Source organism: Neovison vison, chromosome 2 (genome assembly GCF_020171115.1).
Source record: "Neovison vison isolate M4711 chromosome 2, ASM_NN_V1, whole genome shotgun sequence".
Lineage (NCBI taxonomy): Eukaryota > Metazoa > Chordata > Mammalia > Carnivora > Mustelidae > Neogale > Neogale vison.
The window spans coordinates 150,923,649-150,950,246 of NC_058092.1; the positions used below are offsets into that span (position 1 = coordinate 150,923,649).

The 26,598-nt window shown below is 37.8% G+C and overlaps 1 protein-coding gene across 3 annotated transcripts in view; it reads left to right on the forward strand.

Annotated features, from left to right (window-relative positions):
* The window catches only part of ERO1B (endoplasmic reticulum oxidoreductase 1 beta), a 73,635-nt gene that overhangs the window by 33,701 nt on the left and 13,336 nt on the right, over nt 1-26,598 (forward strand). For 2 of the 3 annotated variants that reach the window (XM_044239314.1, XM_044239316.1), the window contains 10 exons: nt 1,311-1,384; nt 7,815-7,935; nt 8,048-8,094; nt 13,377-13,388; nt 15,265-15,291; nt 20,175-20,267; nt 20,397-20,643; nt 22,373-22,442; nt 24,864-24,950; nt 25,868-26,001. In XM_044239314.1, coding sequence (XP_044095249.1) covers nt 1,311-1,384; nt 7,815-7,935; nt 8,048-8,094; nt 13,377-13,388; nt 15,265-15,291; nt 20,175-20,267; nt 20,397-20,643; nt 22,373-22,442; nt 24,864-24,950; nt 25,868-26,001 — 912 coding nt within the window. The remainder of the gene's footprint in view (nt 1-1,310; nt 1,385-7,814; nt 7,936-8,047; nt 8,095-13,376; nt 13,389-15,264; nt 15,292-20,174; nt 20,268-20,396; nt 20,644-22,372; nt 22,443-24,863; nt 24,951-25,867; nt 26,002-26,598) is intronic. The other variant, XM_044239317.1, reaches the window with a different exon arrangement.

Below are 26,598 nucleotides of genomic sequence, written 5' to 3' on the forward strand. Positions count from 1 at the left end.
CCACTGAGCCACCCAGGCGCCCCATGTTCTTGACTATTTTCAAAGAGAACACCTCTCTAATTAAGTAATGTAACTATAGTTACCGTCTTAGCCTTAACTAGAACTTGCCTTCTTGCTTTATCACATCCTGTATTCCAGCTGAGTCAACTATGATACAAGTATTTCCATTAACTTATATTATTAACTTAATTGAATATTCCCATAGGAGGGAAAAAAAGTCCCACTGTGAATTAAATTGGCAATGTTTATTTTATTTTTTTTAAAGATTTTATTTATTTATTTGACAGACAGAGATCACAAGTAGGCCGAGAGGCAGGCAGAGAGAGAGGAGGAAGCAGGCTCCCTGCTGAGCAGAGAGCCTGATGCGGGGCTCCATCCCAGGACATTGAGATTATGACCTGAGCCAAAGGCAGAGGTTTTAACCCACTGAGCCACCCCAGGCGCCCCCGCAACATTTATTGATAGTGGATTTTGTGCAGCCAGCCCTATGTGGACTTCTAGTGGTTATGTCACGTAGCAGTTTCTCAAATACAAAATAAATTCTTGGCTATGACAGTAACATATTTAGGAACTATGTGATTTATACTTGGTACACAAATAATTTTTTTACCTTTTTTTTTCCTGTTGTATAGCAAATAAAGAAGAAGGATAATAGCTCTCTTACAGATGTTGCTGTTATGTATTTAAGACAGAGACTATCTGAATATAGGTTAAAGTGAATATAGGTCACAATTTATTTGAATGACTGTAATTGTTCCAAGATCTCCAAGTAGAGATCTTGATCTTCTATTTTATTAAATGTGAGGTAGTATGGAGAGTGAATGATAGGCCATGATTAAAGTGACATTGGTGCTACCAGTGAATACCATGTAGGAAGGGAGATCCTAGAAATGCAGTTTTTGGTATTTTGTCCTATAAATACAGAAGCAGTTTAAGTTAAAGGAATTATGAATGTAAATTTAATTCCTACTTTAGAAAAAAATGATTGCTGTTTCTAAGTCAGTCGAAAAGGCTAGGTTGACTTTTGTATTTAACTACATCTCCTATATTTTTGTAAATTAATTTTCTAGTGAAAATTATTATTGGAATAGGGCTCATAGTTTTAGTATAGTTAAACAAATACTTCATGGAAGTTAATATCTATATTTTTCAGGTAACTTGTTTATCATTCCTTCAGTAACCACTAATTGAATTTATGAAACTGAATTAAAGACATGATCTCAGATTATCTGTTTTTAATTATATAAGATACAGTGTAACATTTTCCATTCCCAATTTAAATCATTTTTCTTTTTTATTCCCTCTTCTAGTAATCAAAGCAAAGAAGCGTTCATTGACTGGGCGAGATATGATGATTCACAGGATCACTTTTGTGAACTTGATGGTAAATAAACTATTGTAATGAAGTTATTTTAACCTTAATCCTTTTATAAGAAATGGAAATCAGTGAAAATATAATCAGTTATACCTTGAATACACTGTGTTTTGCTGAGTGGATCTTATTATTCATAATGGCATTTATTGGGAGCTTATGTTCTAGCCATGTGCTGAGTGCCTTAAGTACATTATTGCTAATCTTTATAGTTACCTGGATAACTGTGTATTATTTCATGTCCAGGGAAACTGAGTCTCAAGAAGACTAGCTTGCCCAGGATCACACAGTAACAAGAGGCTGAGACAGGATTCAATCCCAGATCTGACTGGATCCCAGCCCTATATTTTTCTCATCATGACACATCATCTCCTATGGACCTCTATTTCAAGCCACTCAGTTTAGGTCTATGAACATATAAACAAGTTCACACTGAAATTTTCTGGAGGTCCCAACAAACATAAAGACACCTTGCAATATTGGGGAGGACTCTAATTTGACTTCCCCACAAGCCTTTTCCCAAGAGTCCACTGGAATAGTATAAAGAGAGGGCGCTGTTCAGCAGTAAGTACCATGACTCTTACTTCAGAAGGTAATTGAAGTGACTCAAAAATTTTGATCTAAGGAGAATATTCCCAAGAATTGTGCCGAGTAAACTTAAATCATTCACTTGGCCTCTCTTCACTTTTTACCTTGATATCATAGGTGGTGGAGAAGAATTTGGGGTTCAGGCATGCATGGCTGGAGGCAGCAAGAGTTCCTCAGATCTTGGAAAGCATTCAAGTAGTCATAGAGCTTCCTAGAGGGTTTTAGGGGATCCATCTGTAGAATTGTGCTCATCCTCCAGTCTGCCTTGCAGCAAGTTAGAGTGAGCTGCTACAATAGCACAGCAGATTGAGAGGTTGCCAAGAGGTGCAGTGTTATCACCATGGCTTATAGGGTTTCAGCAAGGACATTTTTTGTTTTTCAAAGATTTTATCTATGTATGTATGTATTTATGTATGTATCTATCTGTCTATCTATCTATCCAATGTGAGCAGCCAGGAGGGGCAAAGGGAGAGGGAAAGCGAGAACTCAAGCAGTTTCCGGGCTGAGCATGGAGCCTGACTCAGGGCTTGATCTAACCACCCAAAGATCATGACCTGAGCCTCAATCAAGAGTCACACATTCGGACACCTGGGTGGCTCAGTGGGTTAAAGCCTCTGCCTTTGCCTCAGGTCATGATCGGGGTTCCGGGATCGAGCCCCGCATTGGGCTCTCTGCTCAACATTGGGTTCTCTGCTCAACGGGGAGCCTACTTCCACTCTCTCTGCCTGCCTTTCTGCCTACTTGTGATCTCTGTCTGTCAAATAAATAAATAAAATCTTTAAAAAAAATTTTTTTAAGAGTCACGCACTCAACCAACTGAGCTACCTAGGCAACCCCAGGAAGGATTTTTTTTTTTTAGTTGACAGGGCACAGCAGGGGGAGCAGCAGAGGGAGGAAGAGAAGCAGACCTCCACCCCCTTCCCGCACCCAGGTGAGCAGGGAGCCTGTCACAGGACAGACCCTGGGATCATGACCTAAGCTGAAGGTAGATGCCTAACCAACTGAGGCACCCAGGCACTGCACCTGCCGCCAGAAAGAATATTTTTAAGAGATCTGAAAAAAATTTCTTTGGGTATCTGGATAGAATAATGGAAAATTAATAAAAAACTCCTGTTAGGATATTTAGAATTGACAAATGTTTCATCAAAGCAAGCTGTTGTACCTAGGTTAAGGATTGACATCACTGCTTACTCTTTAATTTGTTCTCCGGTTGTCATTCTAATTATGCTTACTGTTCAACACTCACAGTCACTTCTTGCCAGCATATCATTTTACCTATTTTTTGATTAAAATAAAAAATTTTTAGTGCTTAATTAACAGATTTTTAAATTAAAAATCATTTCTGTGAATATTTCTTATAGTAAATAATGTCAGTATATATTTCTTTTATAGGTATTTAACAAAAAATGCTACTCCATTCCAGAGATCACTTGGTATGAGCAATGATGTATCAGTCACCTTTCATCAATATAGTGTTAACTAATTTTTTAACATTAGCTTCTTATATTATAAAAATGGAAGAGATGTCCTACAAGAATTTAGGATTTCATAATTTAAAAATTAGTAATTTTTATATTATGTGTAGTCCTGAAACATATAAACCATTTTACTGGTTGGATTACCACTACTTCTGTATGTGTATGTTTGTGTATGTCCCAATGATTTATATATACAATTTTTTAAAACACTTCAGAGAAGCTTTAGAGTCATCATCTAGTTATTTCAGTTATGTAAAACCTTTTGATTAAAACAATCTAAAGAATATTCACCCCAGTTTATTGGTATATATCTCTACACCCCTGTTCTCCGTTTTGTTTTTGTTCTGTCTTTATTTGAAGAGAAGATGACCCTTATAGATCAAATAGTAGATTTTTAAATAATTTAGCAGTTTAAGGTAAGCTCCTTTCCCTACTCCTGTTTTGTTGTTGTTGTCGCTGTTGTCTCTATGCGTGGCCTCTTCTGCTTTGGGTTTCTGCTCAAATGTCACCTCATCAGAGAAACCTGCTGTCACTTGCCTATAGAAAACAGCAACCACTCTCAGTTTGAGTGTTGACACTGCTGCCCGCTCTGAGTACCAGGAATGACCAGAGAGTGCAGGGCAGGTTATTTAGTTAATCTGTTTATTGTCCGTCTGCTCCAACTAGATTGTCAGCTGCCTGAGGCTTTGTCTTTCAGGTTCACTGCTTTATCCCTAGTGCCTAGAACAGTGCCTGGACATGGTACTTGCTCAATAAATGTTTGCTGAATGAAGTTGTTGGTTCATAAATAACCTATATAGTATGACAGATTTTTACTTTTATGTTTTCCCTTAAAACGTGTTCATTAGGGGTACCTGGGTGGCTCAGCCAGTTAAGCTGCTGCCTTCTGCTCAGGTCGTGATCTCAGGGTCCTGGGATCGAGCCCCACATCAGGCTCCCTGCTCAGTAGAGAGCCTGCTTCTCCCTCTCCCTCGCCTGCTGCTCTGCCTACTTCTACTCTCTATCTCTGTGTCAAATAAATAAAAACCTTTAAAAATTCAAAAAAAATGTTCATTAATAATTTTTTAAAAGATTTTTTTTTAAATTTGACAGAGATCACAAGTAGGCAGAGAGGCAGGCAGAGAGAGAGGGGGAAGCAGGCTCCCCGCCAAGCAGAGAGCCTGATGTGGGGCCCGATCCCAGAACCCTGAGATCATGACCTGAGCCGAAGGCAGAGGCTTTAACCCACTGAGCCACTCTGGCGACCCGTTCATTAATAAATTTAAAGTATTGTCTAAAACAGTAGTTTCCAAATCTGGCTGTGTGTCAGAATTACTTGGGTGCTTTATTAACTATAGGTTCTCCTCACCTGAATATTTTATAATGCATTTTAATAATGCATTACTAGCAGTCAAAGTTAGAGTTGGTGATGGAGGGTGGGAGGCTCAATCCTGAGTCTACAGCAGTATTTTTTATCTGTGTCCATCAACAAAAAGACTGCATGCTAAGTTGACCTGTGCTATGTTTGAAGAGGTATTTGGATTAGGAGGTGTGGAGGACTGGCTCGCATCCTCGAACATGCTGTGTAGCCTCCTAACACTAATACACAATTATAAGTGACCATGAAAAGAAAATTCATTTGGGGAAAAAAGGTATACTTGAAAATGAAGAAAAAGCATTAGTTGAAATTGATGAATTCCCAGAATTAGGTATTTTGATTCCGTGGACATTCTTCGAATCCTTTGGGAATGGTTAGCATGGTCGGATGGAAGTTTGGGAAGAGCTTTACAAAGGGAGCAAGAAGAGAAAGCTTTGGGGAGGAGGAAGACATATTAGGGGTCCAAAGAGCATTATCCAAATGAATGCTCCCGCTGTGCAAATGGAAAGAAGTTGAAGTTTCTGAACAGGCTAATTAAAATCGTGTCACAGGTGGCCACTGGGGAAGCATGGGGATACCAGCACTGCTGTGTTTGTGAGGGGAACTCAACCTGTGGATGCTCCCTCACCCCCACTTCCTCATCTAGATGCCATGTCAGTGTAGGTCAGGGCTTGAGAAACATTTTCTTCTGTAAATGGACAGGTAGTAAAAAGTTTAGACTTCGTGGACTGTACGGTTTCTCTTGCAACTACTCAGCTATGCCATAATTGCGTGAAAGCAGTGAATGAATATGGCTTATGTTCCCATAAAACTTTCTTTACAAAAAAAGTATACAGACCACATTTGGACTGTGGATCATAGTTTGCTAATCTCTTCTATAAATTAACAAGACCCGCCTTTCATGATTTGAAAAAGTATTAAATTTTTTAAGAACCACTTAAACCAGCAATGCACTTTTGATTCAATTAAGGGAATACACATTAAGGACATTGAGAATGTAAGTTTTAAGTTAAACATTGATATACTTGATTTTACTCTTGTGATTTTCACTTCCTTAAGGTATAATGATTTAAAATGTAGTTTAATATCTTAATCTTGTTGTTTTTCCTTATTGGTTGGTTAGTTGCTTTTGTTGGGTTGATATTAGCCTGAGGGTACATTCATAGGTGACCCCACATATGTGTAAACTTACATGCACACACACATTCTTTATACATGTGTACACACCATATCTCAATGAATATATATGCTTCTGGTAGGTTTAGTATTTGTAAATAGTCAGATCAGTTTTGCAAATGAGCTTAATCAAGACCACCTCAGAGAAATTAAAAAAAAATAACAGAAACTAGTGAGTTGTAAAACTTCTGTTTGAACTTTAAAAGCCACACTCCATAATTTGAATCTTTCTTTCTTTTAAGGAAGATTTTTTAAAAATTACTGTTTTTAACTCTTGAACCAGTCCATGTCCTTGGACAGTTTCTGTTAATCCATCTGTAAGTTACCTATTTTCTGTGCCTTAACTTCTATAGTGGAATATCTATATAATGTTAGGGCAGAAATATAGAGCCAATATTCTTCAGTTTATGTTTCTATTGTCTGTAAGTTAGATCTAACTCGTTTCCTTGTGTTCTTCCTACTTTCTACAGAAGTACCAAGTAGTTCTTGGATGGTATGGATCAGGATGCCATTTTCCTCTTAGAGTTATGGATAATCTCAGTTATGGTCACTGAATGCTCAATAAATATTGTTGGTTAAAAGGAAAATACACTATTAGTAATGAAAAAAAGAGGGACCATATTTTAATGGCCATATTTGGCCCTGTTTTAAGTCAGGTGTCTGCATACTATTGATTTAATCTCATGACATGAAAAGGTAGGACGCATACAAATAAAGGAGTACCTCTGTGTCAACATAGATAGTTCTTTCATTTCCATGTATTATGATATTATGATCATCAATGTGTGAAGCATGATCATTACACTTTTTCTAAAGGTATGAAAGCATGTATTTCCCTTTTCTATCCAGAATGTAAGCCTTGATAATTAAGACCATTTTCTTGGTCTTTTGTATCCTTCAGAGACCTCTATTAAAATGTCCAAATAGTGAAGAACTAGTAAAAACTCATTTGGATTTCAACACAGAAAGTAGTTATTTAGGGGCACCCAGGGTGCTTAGTCGTTGAAGTGTCCGACTCTTGGTTCTGGCTCAGGTTGTGATCTCGGGGTCATGGCATGAGGCCCTGCATGGGGCTCTGCACTCCACGCCGAGTCTACTTCAGATTCTTGCTCCCTCTCCCCTGCCTTCGCCCCTCCCTGCTTATGCGCTCGCTCACTCACTCTCAAATAAGTACATAAAATCCTAAAAAATAATAATAAAATAAAATGGTTAATTTATATGTCTTAACAATTTCCTGAAGTTGTGTCTGCTGTATATTGGCTTGAGAGGGCAAAAGTACTCTGTATTAACAGTGATCGAAACAAACCGTAATGTGTATTTGTTTAAACTAGAGCATTGTGTAATTCTAAGATCAAATTTGAATCCCGAAGTTATTGAGCCATTTATTTCATAAGTCCAGAGTAGAGAATAGCAGGAAAATCTTTCTTTTTAGTATACTAAATGCTAAAAAAATGTTTCTGAGCCTGTGTTTAGGTAAGTGTATGCATAGGGAAGAAATCAAATCAAGTAGTAGAACAGGTTATGATTGTTAGGTCTTTTCGACCCCAGTTGGTTAAAACGTAGGAATGATGAATGCCTCTCAGAAGGGGAGGGGTGTTCTGTTCCTTAAGAGAGCACTGAGTATCCAAAGGAAAGGGAGGAGTTGTTTTTTCCTCTCAGGAGTGTAAGTTATCCCGGGTCAAGTACAGTCGTGAGTGTGCTAACCACTCTTTCACTTAAATTGGACATTACTTGAAAAGCATAGCCTTTCTCTGACCTTTCAGTAGTTATGTTTGCATTACAGTGTTACATTTCAGACAACTGGTGACCTATGGGTGGTTTTGATGAATTGTTTCTTGTTCAGATGAGCGATCTCCAGCTGCTCAGTATGTAGACCTGTTGCTGAACCCAGAGCGTTACACCGGCTATAAAGGGTCCTCTGCGTGGAGAGTGTGGAACAGCATCTACGAGGAAAACTGTTTCAAGTAACTGAGGAGGAATGGCTAAAGGGAGGGTAGAGGAAGGGGAGTAGGATTCTGTTGGGAAGAAAATTATGTAAAAGCATTTTATGTTTGAGTTTCACACTTGTTTTTTCAGGCCTCGATCTGTTTATCGTCCTTTAAATCCTCTGGCACCTAGCCGAGGTGGGTTTTTCATACATTTCCATGCTTTTAGAGATTATTTTCAAAATTTCTTTGTACCTAAACTTAATCTGAGTAAGTTTTCAGCTATTTTATATTTTCTTTAATTTGATCAAAAGGAAAAGTTTAGTTAATAGTTCAATATCAAGTTTTCTGCATGTTCTGTGTAATTGCTGGCATTTATTGAGTGCCCTGGTATGTGTCAGGCCCTAAATAAAAGAGGAGTTTCATGGTAAATAAATCAAAATATATGAGTAATCCATATAACAGAGGCTTCCCAGGAAACTCTTAAAAATCTGGATGCCCAGACTAGTTAAATCAGAATCTGTAGGATTAGACCCAAGTGGTGGTGGTGGTTTTTTCATGGTTTTTTGTTTGTTTGTATTTTTTTTCTCCCAATTTATTTATTTTCAGAAAAACAGTATTCATTATTTTTTCACCACACCCAGTGCTCCATGCAAGCCGTGCCCTCTATAATACCCATCACCTGGTACCCCAACCTCCCACCCCCCCGCCACTTCAAACCCCTCAGACTGTTTTTCAGAGTCCATAGTCTTTCATGGTTCACCTCCCCTTCCAATTTACCCAAATTCCCTACTACTCTCTAACGCCCCTTGTCCTCCATGCTATTGGTTATGCTCCACAAATGAGTAAAACCATATGATAATTGACTCTCTCTGCTTGACTGATTTCACTCAGCATAATCTCTTCCAGTCCCGTCCATGTTGCTACAAAAGTTGGATATTCGTCCTTTCTGATGGAGGCATAATACTCCATAGTGTATATGGACCACATCTTCCTTATCCATTCATCTGTTGAAGGGCATCTTGGTTCTTTCCATAGTTTGGCGACTGTGGCCATTGCTGCTGTAAACATTGGGGTACAGATGGCCCTTCTTTTCACGACATCTGTATCTTTGGGGTAAATACCCAGGAGTGCAATTGCAGGGTCGTAGGGAAGCTCTATTTTTAATTTCTTGAGGAATCTCCACACTGTTCTCCAAAGAGGCTGCACCAACTTGCATTCCCACCAACAGTGGAAGAGGGTTCCCCTTTCTCCACATCCTCTCCAACACATGTTGTTTCCTGTTTTGTTAATTTTGGCCATTCTAACTGGTGTAAGGTGATATCTCAATGTGGTTTTAATTTGAATCTCCCTGAGGGCTAATGATGATGAGCATTTTTTCATGTGTCTGATAGCCATTTGTATTTCTTGATTGGAGAAGTGTCTGTTCATATCTTCTGCCCATTTTTTGATGTGTTTGTCTGTTTCGTGTGGGTTGAGTTTGAGGAGTTCATTATAGATCCTGGATATCAACCTTTTGTCTGTACTGTCATTTGCAAATATCTTCTCCCATTCCGTGGGTTGCCTCTTTGTTTTGTTGACTGTTTCCTTTGCTGTGCAGAAGCTTTTGATTTTGATGAAGTCCCAGAAGTTTATTTTCGCTTTTGTTTCCTTTGCCTTTGGAGACGTATCTTGAAAGAAGTTGCTGTGGCTGATATCGAAGAGATTACTGCCTATGTTCTCCTCTAAGATTCTGATAGATTCCTGTCTCACGTTGAGGTCTTTTATCCATTTTGAGTTGATCTTTGTGTACGGTGTAAGAGAATGGTCGAGTTTCATTCTTCTACATATAGCTGTCCAGTTTTCCCAGCACCATTTATTGAAGAGACTGTCTTTTTTCCACTGTATATTTTTTCCTGTTTTGTCGAAGATTAATTGACCATAGAGTTGAGGGTCCATATCAGGGCTCTCTACTCTGTTCCACTGGTCTATGTGTCTGTTTTTATGCCAGTACCATGCTGTCTTGGTGATCACAGCTTTGTAATAAAGCTTGAAATCAGGTAAGGTGATGCCGCCAGCTTTATTTTTGTTTTTCAACATTTCCTTAGCGATTTGGGGTCTCTTCTGATTCCATACAAATTTTAGGATTATTTGCTCCAGCTCTTTGAAGAATGCCGGTGGAATTTTGATCGGAATGGCATTAAAAGTATAGATTGCTCTAGGCAGTATAGACATTTTAACAATGTTTATTCTTCCGATCCAAGAGCATGGAATGGTCTTCCATCTTTTTGTGTCTTCTTCAATTTCTTTCATGAGTGTTCTATAGTTCCTCAAGTATAGATCCTTTACCTCTTTAGTTAGGTTTATTCCCAGGTATCTTATGGTTCTTGGTGCTATAGTAAATGGAATCGATTCTCTAATTTCCCTTTCTGTATTTTCATTGTTAGTGTATGTTTGTATTTTTAAGATGATTCCAGTATGCAGGCACCTTTGAGAACCAGTGGCTCCCAACGTGCTTCTCAGACTTCATTGTGCATATAAATTACCGCACAGCCTTTTTGAGATACAGGTTCTGATTCTGTGGGTCTTAAGGGAGGCACAGGATTCTAAGAGCTCCCAGGCGATGCCCAGCGTGCTGACTGGTCCACACACCATGTCTGAGTGCTAAGGGTGCAGAGTTGTTCAGATACTTGTGATGCCTGCAGCAGAATGCTTTCCAGCAAGGTCTCTGCTTGCCCCACTGGGCTGTTGAGCAGATGCAGTATGGCTGGCGCAGAACCCAACTTGACATTTCACTGAATTGGTTTAAATTTAAGAACTGAAGCAGTGCAAAATATTTTTGTCATTAAACAGAATTTTATTGTTTTGATAGCTCTGGCCTCACACAGTGTATGATTATTGCATTGTAGCACATGTATGCTTTTTACTTTTTAAAACGTGGATCCTAGGAAAAATTTTACTAGAAATTTGCCTTAGAAAAAAATTGAAATTATATATGTGGTTGGTATTATATTTCTGTGGGACAGCATTTTTGGAGGTTAATCAAACTTACTGGGCACATACTCCGTCTGTTTTCAGCAAGGAGCCAAACCCTGGGAGCAGCCCTCTCATTGACTTGCCATTCTCTTGTTTTCTTTAGACCAGGACTGATTTAAGAACTTGAATTCCCTGGTCTAGTTGTATCTTTAAGACATTTCTGAGACCCAAAGAGACACAGAAAGGTTAACCGAAGGGACTGCCTTCAGATGCTGTCTTAAAATGCAGCAAATGTTCTTCCGCAAATCATTCTGATACTGCTGGAAAAGGGAATTGGATCATGAAAAAGGTGTGCATGGATTCTTCTCCTTTGCCTGTTTTACCCTTATAACTTATAAAAGTGGAAACCACACACACACACACACACACACACACACACACACATAAAAATGGAAACAACACAGAAGTTACATAAAGTAAAAAGAGAAAGCTCCCCTGCCCTGCCCCCACACCTCTGTTCCATAGTATAGAATTTGGTAGGTATTCTTTGGATCTTTTTTATGATCACTTGTGGTTTTTCGTTTGTTTGTTTTTGTTTGTTTTTTTATTTTTAGGATTGGAGTTAAAATATTTTTTTAAAATAGAGGTATAATTAACATATAACATCACATTAGTTTCGGGTGTTCTGTATAATGTTTAGGTATTTGTGTATATTGCAGAATGATCACAGTAAATCTTTTTAACCTCTGTGACCATAATTACAGAATTTTTATTTTTGTGATGCGAATTTATACCCTTCAAATACAGTGTTATTAACTGTAGTTGACAAGCTGTATGTGACAGTCCCAGGACTTAGAAACTGGTAACTTTTTTTTTTTATTAAACTTATTTATTTTCAGCATAACAGTATTCATTATTTTTTCACCACACCCAGGTCTCCATGCAATCCGTGCCCTCTATAATACCCACCACCTGGTACCACAACCTCCCACCCCACCCCCCCGCCACTTCAAACCCCTCAGATTGTTTTTCAGAGTCCATAGTCTCTCATGGTTCACCTCCCCTTCCAATTTACCCCAACTCTCTTCTCCTAACACCCCTTGTCCTAGAAACTGGTTAACTTTTGACACCCTTTACGTGTCTTTCCCACTCCCCATCGCCTGCCTCTGGCAACCACCCATCTTTTCTTTGGATCTATGAGCTTGGGGGTTTGGTTTTGTTTTTAGATTCCACGTGCAAGAGAGTACAGTATCTGTCCTCCTCCGGCTGACTTCCCTCCGCATGAGGTCCTCAGAGTCTGTCCATGTGCTTGCGAGTGGCAGAATTCCTTCTTTTTTTTTTTTAAAGATTTTATTTATTTATTTATTTGTCAGAGAGAGAGAGAGAGTGAAGAGTAAGCACAGGCAGACAGAGTGGAAGGCAGAGTCAGAGGGAGAAGCAGGCTCCCTGCAGAGCAAGGAGCCCGATGTGGGACTCGATCCCAGGACGCTGGGATCATGACCTGAGCCGAAGGCAGCTGCTTAACCAACTGAGCCACCCAGGCGTCCCAGAATTCCTTCTTTTTTGTGGCTGAATAATATGATCACTTCCTTTAAAGCAGAGCATGTAGTTAATTTAACGAAACCATCCCATGCTAAGAAATCCCTTACATCCATGTTGTGACAAATTAGAGACGTGAGACCACTGGAAAGATGAGAGGAAGGAGAGCAGCACTTAGGAAAAGACAGAGGCAGAGAGAGGGGGAGGAAACCCCCGTCCTAAGAAAGAAGGGAGACAGAGACCGGGTGAGGGCAGGACCTGGGTTCTGGTTGCAGGTGAGAGGTCCATGCAGCAATCAGGGCACTTGGGCTGATGCTGTCTGCGAGCGGTTCCTGCCGGGGCTGCAGGTGTTGGGTCCCGGCTCTTCAGCCTCTCAGCCTGGCTGCGAGTTCCTGCTGAGCTGAATGGTGAGGCTCTCTGGCCACCTCTCCCACAGCTTTTGAAAGACGGGACCTTTCTTTCCAGAAAGGAAACCTGGGCTCAGAATCCCACATCCAAAGCCGGTAAAGGCAGAGCTGCTGTGGCTCCCCGCAGCCCAGCCTCTGGCTCCTTCCCGCTGTGTGGGCAGCTCCGTGGCACCCCGGTGAGGGTTTCACTGACCCCAGTTTGGGAAATACTTTTCTTAAGGTGCGTGTAGGTAGAGGAGCAGTAATTTGGAAGAGAAGAGAAGAGAGAGTTGTGTGTACAATGATGAAAGGAGTGCCTGTGTCCGTTTGTTAATTACTGAATCTAGTGATCTTTACGAGTAGTTTTTGATTTTTCTCTGGAATTATTTACTGTATAAGACATATGAAGATCTTGTGCTTTGGGCCTGTATTCTTATTAAGAAGTCTCATTTGCAAGGTGACTACACCCTGACCACAGTCTGTAGTATAACTAATAGTTCAACACACAGTAAGTTTTAATCTCATTTTAAAGTAAATAGAATTGGAATCTGAACTGTGGAGGACGGTTTCTAAAATCCTGTTCATTGTTTTCTTTTTCAGGAGAAGATGATGGTGAGTTAAAATTCTTATGTTTGGGTATGCCTCAAGTGTAGAGAAAATGTTTTTAATGATCAGAATTTGATTTTTCCTCTATTTAATTCAAAAGAAAATGTTTATCCTATTTTTTCAGAAATAACTACCAACAAATGGTGACAAAAAGATTTTATAATGCAAATTTACCTTATGTTTAAAAAAACTATGAATTCCCTTTTGCTGAAGTGTTTCATATAAAAAGCAGGATTACATTCCAACTTCCCAATTCTCTGGCTATTATAATCTACTAAAATATGTTCTGAAGAAATGGAGAGAAGTTAAGATAGTTTTACCAGATAATTTATCTTGTGACTTTATTTTCTTCCTGACTTTGTATTTTATAATCTGTTGTTATAATACTTAATTTGGTGAATAGTGATTTATCAACAGTTGGTTTTTCAAGGATACCAGATGAATGTCATAATAAATTGCCCCAAAACATCAAAATAACTATTTCAACTGGATGTTTACTTATCTGTGTTCAGGGACACAGCGATGGGCATTGTGCAGGATAGAAATATGTGTAAAACGTTACGCCTTCACTTCAGGAGCGGACAGTACGTAGCAGAAGTGATAAGCACTGTGCATGGTGACAGGAAGTGCTGCACATACAGACTACATAAGCCGTAGGTGGTAGGGCTCTTCAGAGGCGGGACAGAGCCTGTCTCACTGGAGGGATCTGGAAAGCTTATTACAGGAAGTGATATCTGAGATGAGTTTTGAGTAATGGGACAGATATAGTCTGGTAGAATTGGATCCTGTGTGCCATGCGGAGAAAATGGCATGGCCCAAGGAGTTGGAAAGGGAAGAATCAAGCATATTTGAGGAGACCCTGTTAGCAGTAGGGAGAACTTTATGTAGGAGTAGTTTAAGTTAGCAGGATGGGAGGCCAGATTATTGAGGACTTGGGGGCTCAACTTTTCCTGATAGCATTTGGGGTTTCTCGAGTAAGCAAGTCAGATCATGATCAATGGCCCTTAGGAAGAGTTTGTTGAGTGAATTAGTATGTGGGGAAATGTTTGTGAGTTTTGCAAAGTGTGAAGAGTCTCAGGAAACAAAGCAATTCCTCACTATCTAATTTATCCCCTAGAATCCTTGCTTAGTCATCTATGTGTTGAGTTTTTCTTATGCTTTGCGTTTCTTAAAACAGAAGTAGGTAACTTACAAAGTGCATGAATCATTTTGATCTGTATTGACTGCCATTTTTGTTGCTCTCAGAATAGTACTGATCTAGAAATAGATCTTTTAGCATTAGTACATAGGTAAGTCAGATCCCTCTGTATTCTAGTCATCGACTTTTCTGAAAAATTATCTTGAAAATTAAGGGATTTTAAAAATATTCCTTGAAATTTAGTAGTCTTAGATAATTGAGGAAATACACATAGCTTTACTACTCAGGGAAAAAATGGAATAATTACTAATTTGATTTTTGTATTATAATTCACTTTGTTTTTTCTAGAATTTTTAAGGAGAGGAGTTCTATGGTTGTTATCAAAAGCAAATTTAGGATTTTTAACCTTCCATACTTAAGGATATTTAATCTTTCTAATGAATAAGATTTATATAATATTTTGACTGAAATGTTTCTTAAAATTTTTGTTCAGTTAAATGTCATTTATAAGAAAATTGTCCAAAGTTACTCAGATTACTTCAGGGCTTTATTTCCTAGAACCATATCCCTATTTTTCTACTTCACATGAAGCAGTGGCCACTTCTGGAGATATCCTTAGTCTGTCATAGGAAATATTTTATATACTTAATTTATAAATGACTATTTAAAATATTTTAACCCAAATCTGTGTGTGTGTGTGTGTGTGTGTGTGTGTTTTGGTTTTTTGTTTGTTTGTTTTTAAAGGAGAATCGTTCTACACATGGCTGGAAGGTAAACTTATATGTCTGCATTTTAAATTTATTGGATTCTTGTTAAAAATGTATGGATTAATTTAATATATTTTTGTAAGTTCAGGATTCATTACCTAGACAACTAATTGTAACAGAGCTTGAAAGAGAATAATATATTTTAAGTTACAGTATTTTGGATACAGTGGCTTAAAAATTTTGACGCTGTTGCTCAGCCAAGGATAATCAGCATGAGGGAAATACACAGGACAGATACTGTTCTCAGATTTTTGTAACTGGCTTCTCAGTGTTATTTTGATTCTGTATGAAAATTAATTCTGTATATACCACCCATCCACACTGCTTTCTAGTAACCAGTATGCAAACCTACTTTGTAAACAGAGGCCTTCTTTTCAGAAGGAAGTACTATATATATATATATATATATATATAACTTATATATCCCTTATCTATACATTTATATATAATTTATGTATTTTATATAATTATTTATATATATTTATATATATATAAATATATATGTGTTTATTGATATAATAAACATTGATATAAATAAACATTTATATTGATATAATAAACATTTATATATATATAAATATATATATGTTTATTGATATAAATTGAGGGAAAGTAAATTTGGTTTCAGCAGATTTTAAACAATGTTTACACATGTTAATATAGCCTAAACTTGTCTAATTAAAGGATAAAGCAGTATAGGTCCCAGTAGTTACTTTGCATTCTTATGTTTTCTAGTGTTGAAAATATAAATGCTATTAATGGAAAGCTGAAACATTCTAGGATTTTAATAGCTTTGTTAAAAAAACTGGATATATGATGCTTTTTAAAAAATTACCAAATTGCCTTTCATTTATGAAAACAAAAGTTAAAAAATATTAATGAAAGATAAGCAAGTTGAATGATACAGGAGATCATAATCTTATAGGAACTCTACAGAGAAAAACTAAGTACTTAATTCTATTTTGTGTTTGCTAATTGGTGATGTCAACTTGTGAACATAATTTCTCTTTGTTTTTAATGAAGTGTCTACATATATTGGCCATTTTTAAGGTGAATGTTATTTATATGCCACTAATACTAGGAGTGATATTGATAAATGGCACATGGGGAAGAAGATTCTTAACTTTGTTTCATTAGCTGTCTTGTAAAGACACAAATTGTGAAAAGTAGTATTTAGGTTAAAAGAGGTGGTGAGAGATTCTGAATATTGATAGTGGAAGATGGAAGTAAAATGTATGGGCAATAATGAATTCTAGGGTATTCTGTATTAACCTCTTTTGTACTATCCTACTGATGGGAACCCCTGAATATTGATATATGGTTTCAGAGAATACTCCTATTTTTATAAGCAACTGACTCAACTTTTCTGAGATTGTTTCCTCATCTGGGCCATGAAACTGACAATTGCCAACCATCTTACCTACACAGTGTCCAAATGTAACATAATCTTATTACAGTAAATCTAGCCCTTTTGTGAGAGAAAAAATTATAGTTAATGTCTTATAAATCACTTGATAAAGGTAAATTTGAATGAAATTAAATCCAAAAGAAAGAGACCCACTGTCTAAATTGGATAGTTGAGCTTGCTCTGTATTGTTAGACATAGAAGCTGATATAAAGAACTTCTGAAACTCAACACCTGAAAAACAAAGAATTAAGTCATAAAAGGGGCAGAAGACATCAACAGACACTTCTCCAAAGAAGACATACAGATGGTTAACAGACACATGAAAAAATATTCAATATCATTAGCCATCAGGGAAATTCAGATCAAAACCGTACTGAGGGGGTATAGCTCAGTGGTAGAGCATTTGACTACAAAACCGTACTGAGATACCACCATTCACCAGTTAGAATGGCAAAAATTAACAAGGCAGGAAAAAACAAATGTTGGAGAGGATGTGGAGAAAGGGGAAACCTCTTCCACTGTTGGTGGGAATGCAAGCTGGTGCAGCCACTTTGGCAAATAGTATGAAGGTTCCTCAAAAAGTTAAAAATAGAGCCATCCTTTGACCCAGCAATTGCACTACTGGGTGTTTACACCAAAGATACAGATGTAGTGCAAAGAAGGGGCACATACACCCCAATGTTCATACAACAGTGTCCATAATAGCCAAAACTGTAGAAGGAGCCGAGATGCCCTTCAACAGATGAATGGATAAAGATGATGTGGTTCATATAAACAAAGGAATATTACTCAGCCATCAGAAAGGATGAGAATTTGCATCAATATGGTTGGAAATGGAGGGGATTATACCAAGTGAAACAAGTCAGACAGAGACAATTTTATGTGGTTTCACACATCTGTAGAACATAAGGAATAGCACGGAGGACATTAGGGGAAGGGAAGGAAAACTGGAACATTAGGGGAAGGGAAGGAAAACTGGAAAAGGGGGCAGGAATCAGAGGGGGAGATGAGAGATTATGGACTCTGGGAAATGATCTGAGGGTTTCAGAGGGGAAGGGTAGAGATTTGGGTGCCCTCCTGATGGGTGATAGGGGGGTGTGTGTTGTGACGAGCACTGAGTGTTAACGCAAACAACGGATCATGGAACACTACATCAGAAACTAGTGATGTATTATATGGTGACTAACAAACATAATAACAAAATAATATTAATCAGGAAAAGAAAGAAATAGAAGCTGGTAAATTTTTACTTTGTAAATCAGTCCTTGTAAATCAGTCCTTGCAGATGTTACTTAACACTCATCCAGGAATTTCAACCAGTAAACGATGTACATTGACTGTTACATACGAGCAGAATCATATCAGAGTGCAGGAGTATGATGGAAAATTATTTTACATAGCCTTACCGTGTTGCCTACTGAGTTATTTAACACTTCCGTCAGGACTTCTGTGGTTTTAACTGCATCATGCAGGGAAAAGCCGTCCAGCATTTTCCTGCCGACAGTATTGTGGGTCTTATTTGTACACTCATTTGGCACATGTGTTATTTTTACCATTTTGCTTGAAGTTACCTAATTTTCAGTTTACCGAAGTATCTTTCTACTCCTTACTCTCACTTATCCATCCCCATTTCAAGTACAGAGCTTTGAGGGCTTTACAAAAGAGAATGGCCTCCTGGTTTATGCTCTTATTCTAAGCATATGAATCTTCACAAGCTTTGCTTTGTCTGTTTTTCCTTCTCTGGTCTTAAGACATCTTATTGGGTGTAAGCACTGCTTAGAAAGGTAGGTTAGAAGGAAGAGAAAGTGAACTTCAGATTTGATCATTTTGCTGTTTGGTAACAGAGTTGACTGAAAGTTTTACTAGAAGAAAAGTCAGTAACTAATGTTTTATCTAACTTGTTCATGATGGTTGTATCCCTTGCTACCCTGAACATTCAAATTGCCCATATACTTTTATTTTTTTAAAAAGATTTTATTTCTTTATTTGGCAGAGAGAGATCACAAGTAGGCAGAGAGGCTGGCAGAGAGAGAGGAGGAAGCAGGCTCCCTGCTGAGCAGAGCCTGATGTGGGGCTCCATCCCAGGACCCTGGGACCATGACCTGAGCCAAAGGCAGAAGCTTTAACCCACTGAGCCACCCAGGCACTCCTGCCCATATACTTTTAGAAGAAGCTGCAAAAAAGAACTTAATTTTTACTTTTTGGTCCCTATTTGTAAAGATGGGAATATTCTAGTAAGAATTCTGAAGTAGAGAATGAAATCTCAAAAGAATTATTTTTTTCCTATGAGAAAATACTTGCTTCAGTGTCCTTTGGGTAGAACATAGAGTAAATTGAAGATCTAAAAGATCTTGGGAAAAAATGCAAAGTACTCTTACATTTCAAAAATCCCTCAGCTTATAAATGAGGTTATTTCTTAGTTCCTTCCCACTATTGAAGCCCATTTTCCTCAGGAGTAGTTTTAAAAAATGACATAAGGCAAAAAATGCTGTTGGATGGTAAGGGAAGGAAAGAGCCAATTGCTTTGAATTTAGTGGATTCTTAAAACTTAGGTCTTTGCGTTTTCTTTATTTAAAAAATTATCTATAAAGAACTGTTTCTAGAATTTTTTTCTCTTTATTATGGTAAAATATATATAATGTTAAATTTACCATCTTAACCATCTTAAATTTAGTGGCATTAAGTACATTTACAATGCATATTACTCTTATAATAAGAAAAAGTCTTTTAAAATTGAAGCAGAGGTAGGATAGGAGAGTGGAATTATCTAAGAAGACCTAAGAGCAAAAGACCTAAGAAGTCTACATAAAAGAATTTTCCATCATATTCCATCACTCCATCTGATATGGTTCTGTTCACATGATAGATAGTCAGCATATATTGTTTATTAGTTAAAGTTCCTAGATGACTCTTCTCCAGGTTTGAGCTCCTTGCAAGTGGGCCATACAGTTACATAGATCTGGAGAATTCTAGGGCAGAGGATTAGTAAGACACAGTAAAGAATCTGGAAGAAGAGGAGAAATGGAATGCAATCTATTCTTCCTCCACAATCCAGTAGGTTCACAGAAAGAACATCTCTAGGGAAGGGAATGGGAGAAACAGCCATTGTTAAGCCAAAGCAGTGACTTTGAATTACATTTGCTTTAGTTTAGCCAAACCCATGAAAAATCTGTGCTCTTGCCTTCTAGGTAACGTGGGAGCTTTCCAGGTACATCCATAGTGCTTTGACCTCCAGAGCCCCACATTTTCTGCCTCATTCTGCATTAAGTTATCATAGTCATAACTCCATTATAAAGTCAGAATCTTATTTTATTTTCTAGGGAGAGCATCTTGATCTAATAATTTTATATTATTCCTTGATTATTTTTAATGTCCTTGAACCTTAACTTTAAAAATAAGCATGTGTACTGAATCTTCTTGATTCAGTATTTCCGTTATCTAAATGGATGTTATTTCTTTTTCAATATTTTTCTGAATAGGTTTGTGCCTGGAGAAGAGAGTCTTCTATAAGCTTATATCCGGACTTCATGCTAGTATCAATTTACATCTGTGTGCAAATTATCTTTTGGAAGGTAATCACATTTTTATCTACAAACCTTGCCTTCCATTAGTGTAAAAATTCTTGGAGGGGGTATATATATTCTCTAGAGAAAAAAATCCCATTTATTAAAGCTGTATTTTGTATTTCATTTTCTCTTCAGAAACCTGGGGTAAACCTAGCTGGGGACCTAATATGAAGGAATTTAAACGCCGCTTTGACCCTGTGGAAACTAAGGGAGAAGGTCCAAGAAGGCTTAAGAATCTATACTTCTTATACTTAATTGAGCTTCGTGCTTTATCAAAGGTGGCCCCGTATTTTGAGCGCTCAATTGTTGATCTTTACACTGGAAATGTAGAAGAAGATGCTGACACAAAAACGCTTCTACTGAATATCTTCCAAGATACAAAGTAAGAATTGGGTATCCGTGATCTGAAATTCTGCACTATGAATAGGAATGAGATAGTGCTTGAAATAAAACCAAAACTGACTCCGGAAAGTTAGGAAGAGGGAAAATTAGAACTGAGAAGGATCATGGTCAGTAGAACAGGAGAACAGCCTAGTCACACTTCAGAGTCGGCTCTATTTTCAAACAGAACTTTGAGTTTTATGTAGTATCAAAGTTTAATGCTATTTTATTTTATTTTGAAGATTTATTTGTCTTAGAGCAAGTGAGGGGAAGGGACATCAGCAAGTGAGAGGGAAAGAGAGAGAGAGAGTCTTAAGCAGACTCTAGGTAGATTGCAGAGCCCGACTTGGGACTCAATCCCACGACCCTTAGATCATGACCTGAGCCAAAACCAAGAGCAGGATTCTTAACTGACTGTGCCATCCAGGTGCCCCAAAGCTTAATGTGATTTTAATGGGGTTTTTTTAAACCAATTTTTAAAAATTTAACTTTTTCTTTCAGTGTTCCAAGATTCATTGTTTATATACCACACCCAGTGCTCCATGGAATACATACCCTCCGTAATACCCACCATTAGGCTCACCCAACCAGAAGCACCCTCCCCTCCAAAACCCTCAGTTGCTGTTTAAATTCAGATGGTGCTATCCACATGAAAGTAGATACCTAAGAGAACATTAGCTTTACCTTCTAGAATATACCTCTTCTTAAAAAATGTTCTCTATAGAATTTCAGTTCACTGAGCATGAACCAAAGTTGGATTAAGAAGTGTTTAGCGTGGCACCTGGGTGGCTCAGTGGGTTAAGCCTCTGCCTTCGGCTCAGGTCATGATCTCAAGGTCCTGGGATTGAGTCCCGCATCGGGCTTTCTGCTCAGCGGGGAGCCTGCTTCCTCCTCTCTCTCTGCCTGCCTCTCTGTCTACTTGTGGTCTTTCTCTGTCAAACAAATAAATAAAAAATAAAATCTTAAAAAAAAAAAAAAGAAGTGTTTAGAGAAGAGGCGCCTGGGTGGCTCAGTGGGTTAAAGCCTCTGCCTTCAGCTCAGGTCATGGTCCCAGGGTCCTGGGATCGAGCCCCGCATCGGGCTCTCTGCTCAGCAGGGAGCCTGCTTCCTCCTCTCTCTGTGCCTGCCTCTGCCTACTTGTGATTTCTGTCTGTCAAATAAATAAAATCTTTAAAAAAAAAAAAAAAAAAGTGTTTAGAGATGCCTGGGTGGCTCAGTTGGTTAGGCGTCTGCCTTCAGCTCAGGTCCTGATGCTGGGGTCCTTGGGTCCTGGGGATTGAGTCTGGCATCAGGCTCCCTTCTTGGCAGGAGAGTCCCTCTCCCTTTGTCCCTCCCCCGTTCTGGTGTACTTGCTCTCTTTCTCTCTCAAATAAATAAGACCTTTTTTAAAAAAAGTGTTCAAATTATGCATTAAAACTTAAAACATCTTTTTAACAGAGTGTTGCACATTTTTCACATAAATTGCTTTTAAGTTCAATTTTTGATGATTTTTATCATGTAATTAATTTAAAACATACAGTCTTATAAGTTACAAAGCCATCTTATGTTGCTTTACTCTTTTATTGAGTAGTTTACATGTGAACTATGTGCCACCTTCCTGTGTTATTAAACTTTACCCACAAGTTAATTACAAATTGTAAATACTTGTGGGGTTAGAAAATTATGCCAGAGCTCTACTGCATAGTACGTGAATTTTTCGTCTGTAACTTCTAGTGTTGTCATTTCATCAGGTCCTTTCCCATGCACTTTGACGAGAAATCCATGTTTGCAGGTGACAAAAAGGGGGCCAAGTCATTAAAGGTAAAAAGTTCTTGATTGGAGGACGGGGTTGGGGAGGGGAGAGCAGTTGACCGGCTGTGTTTTAGTCCCTTCCATCCAAACACTTCTTGCCCAGCCCTGCACCTCGTTGAAGTTGATCTGACTGGGTTTTACTATAAATGGCACAGAAAGCCCCTTCTCCAGACTTTGTAATTCCTTTCGCCTTTCTAAGGAAGTTTGGCCACCTCTTAGTGAAGCTTCTGTTGTTAACTGACCAGTGAATATGGCAACTTTGTAAAGGTTTTTTAAAGGGTGTTATTTTGAGAGGAAGTTTTCTTACTTTAAAATCACAGTGCATATTGTTTTGATTTTAAAAATCATGACTGTTCACCACTTTGAAGGCAATAAATACTGTATTTTCCTATAGTTTATTTTATGGAATATTTTATGGGATGTTCAAGTTTCTGGACTATTATGCTTTTGTCTTTAAGGACTCTAACATAAAAGGCAAAAATTACCTGTTACCCTGTGATATCAAAGGAGAATGTATTTTAGGAACATTTTCAAACTTCATGTTGGGAGCTCTTTGTTTTCATTTGCTTACAGCATATCAAGGAATACATTATAGCCTTAAAATGTTCATAAAAGTATTTGAAATTGAATGACAAATAGTCTTCTGTTTGCAGCTCCAAGGTCTTATATATGTAGTTCTGAAATCCAGAAAACTCCAAAACCTGAAACATTTTTTTCATGTTTGGTGCCAATTAATTTGTTGACAAAACCTGACCTGTACTGACATAAGACTATTTATAGTCTTTTTTAAAAATTCTGCTTTGTTTGAATATTGTGTTTTGCTACAGAACCGTTAATGTATATGTTAATTGCTAGGTGTTGCTACACACTCTGGTGGGGTGTTTCATAAATAATGCATATACTATATTTCTAAAATTTGGAATTCTCAAACACATCTGGCCCTGAGATGTTTTAGATGCTCACTGATAAATGAGCACTGAGTGATCCTCCACTGGTAAGAGTCTCTTGGTGCTTCTGAAGTGAAGTAACTTAGTCACAACTGTATTTTGGTTTTGGAAAGTGGTTTTGTTTTATGATTTTTTTTGCTATTGTGCTATTTTTTTGCTATTTTATTTTTATTGTGATTTTTTTGCTATTTTTATATTGCTATTGTGGTATTGACTATAACATTAATTTGTTTTTGTCATGCTTCCTATTTTTTAAGTATTTATATAAGTAACTCTGGTCCTCTTTGTGGAGGAGGAAGATAGGAGTGAGAAAAGAACTGTCGTCTATGAATTGCTGGAAATTGTGTTTTCTATTTTTCAAAGGTGTATAAAGGAGAACTTAAGTCCTTTTTTCCATTTCCTCTCAAAAACATGAATTACATGAGAATGAGGAGCAAAGGACTTCTGTGTTCTGTATATTGTCTTTTAGCCAGGGTCCTGTTTCTTCAGAACCTTTCTTCAGAAAGCAGCAGGCAGGGCTTCTGGTGGCCAGAGTTTTGGGCTGCTTTCCTCTAGCTTTTTGCAATAAAATGTTTACCTCGGTACAACAAGATGAAATTTATTTTCTATGTTTATCACATGGAAAAGATGAGGAAACTCTTAGCTACTGTTAGCTTCAGATGAGACTGGCCTTAGAGTCCTAGAAACCATGCCCAGTTGCTCACAGGCAAAATAGTACCCCCCCTCCTCACCCCCACAACAGGAAGCAAGGATCCAGTCAGCAAACATCCCTGGAGAGGCCTACTGGCAAACGCAGGGGACAGAGAGAACACACCCAACATAGAGTCCTGGGATCACCGGTGCTGATGCAGCCCCCATTGCAAACAGTGTGTGGTCCTAAGGAAAAAGATGAAAACTGATCATTGGTCTAAGACTGACTTTCCAATTTGGACTCACATGAGCAATACATAAAAAATAAGTCAAGGGGGGTGGGAGGTTGGGGGAACCAGGTGGTGGGTATTAGAGAGGGCGTGGATTGCATGGAGCACTGGGTGTGGTGCAAAAACAATGAATACTGTTACGCTGAAAAGAAATAAAAATTAAAAAAAAAAGAAAGAAGAAAAATAAGTCAAACATAATACTGATATGTTTACCACTGGCTGTATGCAGATATCAAAGGGGGGCAGCAGTAAAGTTCCTTAAAAGTAAAAACCATGTATCACTTACTCTTGTTTTCCACATCATGCCTTTGTTGGTGCTTTGCACAGAGTAGCATCTCAATAAAAAGTTTGTTGAATCAGCATGTGGAATGAATGTTACGAATTTCCGTGGCTAGTTGTTTTAGTGCCATGTTATGCCATACAAATCCAATCATTTTTCTTCTTGACTGTTGAAAAACACAAGTCATTCAATAATCTTCAGAGCTTTTATTTCTTGTAAATCATACAAGTGCAGTTTAATTTATAAAACTCTAATGAGAATAAAAATATTTTCTGCATGTTAGGAGGAATTCCGCTTACATTTCAAGAATATCTCCCGTATAATGGACTGTGTTGGATGCGACAAATGCAGATTATGGGGAAAGTTGCAGGTTTGTGTTTTGTATTCTGTTTTAAAACTATTACTAACCTTAAATATTCCTGCTGGGAACTTGCAAGTTTTTATTATAATACCCTCACTGTCTGTTGAAACAGAAGATCTGAAGTATGTATGGCGTTTCTGCTTTATTGATGTAAAAGCTGAATATATTAAATCTGTATTGTATGTGTAAGAATGTTTTCCCTATTCTATGCTAATGATTCTGGCTTTATTGTATCTGTTTCTATTGGTATAGTCTTGAGATTCATTTCTAAAGTTGGTGGTTATAAATAGAATATTAGTATTTTGTAGACCCATATAAAAATAAAATATAAAAAGGCTTAATTATCATGCTTCCATCACTGAATTTATTTTAGTGATCCAAAGAAGACCATCTAGTCACAAATAAAGTTGTGCCAAGAGGGCCCCTTTCTCTCTATATGTATTCAGTGTAAAAAGGATTGTTTGATATTTTGTCTTACTTTCTCACAAAGATGATAAGTCCGAAAAATCAGGAGACAGAATTATTTTACTTATTTTAATACATCTTCTCTAGTTCTAATAATTGGTAAATTTTTAAGTGTAGTTATCACTAATAATTTCTAAGTTTTGAATTGCTAGGAGCTGTCAAGAATGCTTTCAAGGTTACAAATTGAATATTATAATTCTAATGTGATATTTTCTAGGTTAAGAAAAGGCATTTTAGTAATTTATGTCCAATAAATGTTGAACTCTTCAGGTTCCTTAACAGTTAAGATAAATTTATCATGCATAAGTATGAGGAAGTAGAAACTGTATTATGCAGTTTAACATTTTGGTGAGAAGTTCAGTTCACGCGAATTTCGTGACTCTCATCACAGCGGCTGCATATTCCTTTCAACCTTTATAGTAATTATTACATTAATTGTTATGTGTATCTATTTTCTTTAGACTCAGGGTTTAGGAACTGCCCTGAAGATACTATTCTCTGAAAAAGAAATCCAAAAGCTTCCAGAAAACAGCCCATCTAAAGGCTTCCAACTCACTCGACAGGAAATAGTTGCTCTTTTAAATGCTTTCGGAAGGTAAGAATGGTTTTCACAGTGAGGACTTGCTGGGTTTTGCTGGTTTCAGCAACTTTCAAAGATCATCTTCTCTGCTAAAGTAGTTTGTTTTGCTTTATTTGGTCGACAAAGAGAAAGAGTTATCTACTGTATCCGCACTCACAAGCCAGGGTCTCAGCAGGTCACGGGAAAAATTTAGTGTGAGATTGGCAGTGTTTCTGATAACCTTCTCAATTTTGTGGGGAAGATATCTTCATATTCAGTTGGTTGTAGCTTGGTCAAGTACAATAACAGGTCAGGAAAGGAAAGCTTGGTTGAGATGGTGATGAAAGAAATGAAAGAAGAGGAGATTAAACCTCATTGCTTTTTTTTTTTTTTTTTGAAGATTTTATCTATTTGAGAGACAGAGCAGATGCACACAGGAGCAGGGGGATAGGGGCAGATGAGGAGGGAGAGAGAGAATCTCAAGCAGATTCCATCCAGCCCATCTCAGGGCTCAATTCCATGACCCTGAGATCATCATGACCTGAGCTGAAACCAGGGCTTGGAAGCTTAACACACTGAGCCACCCAATATGCACACACTGCTCTTTATTTTTTAAGCTGAGGAGGCATTTTC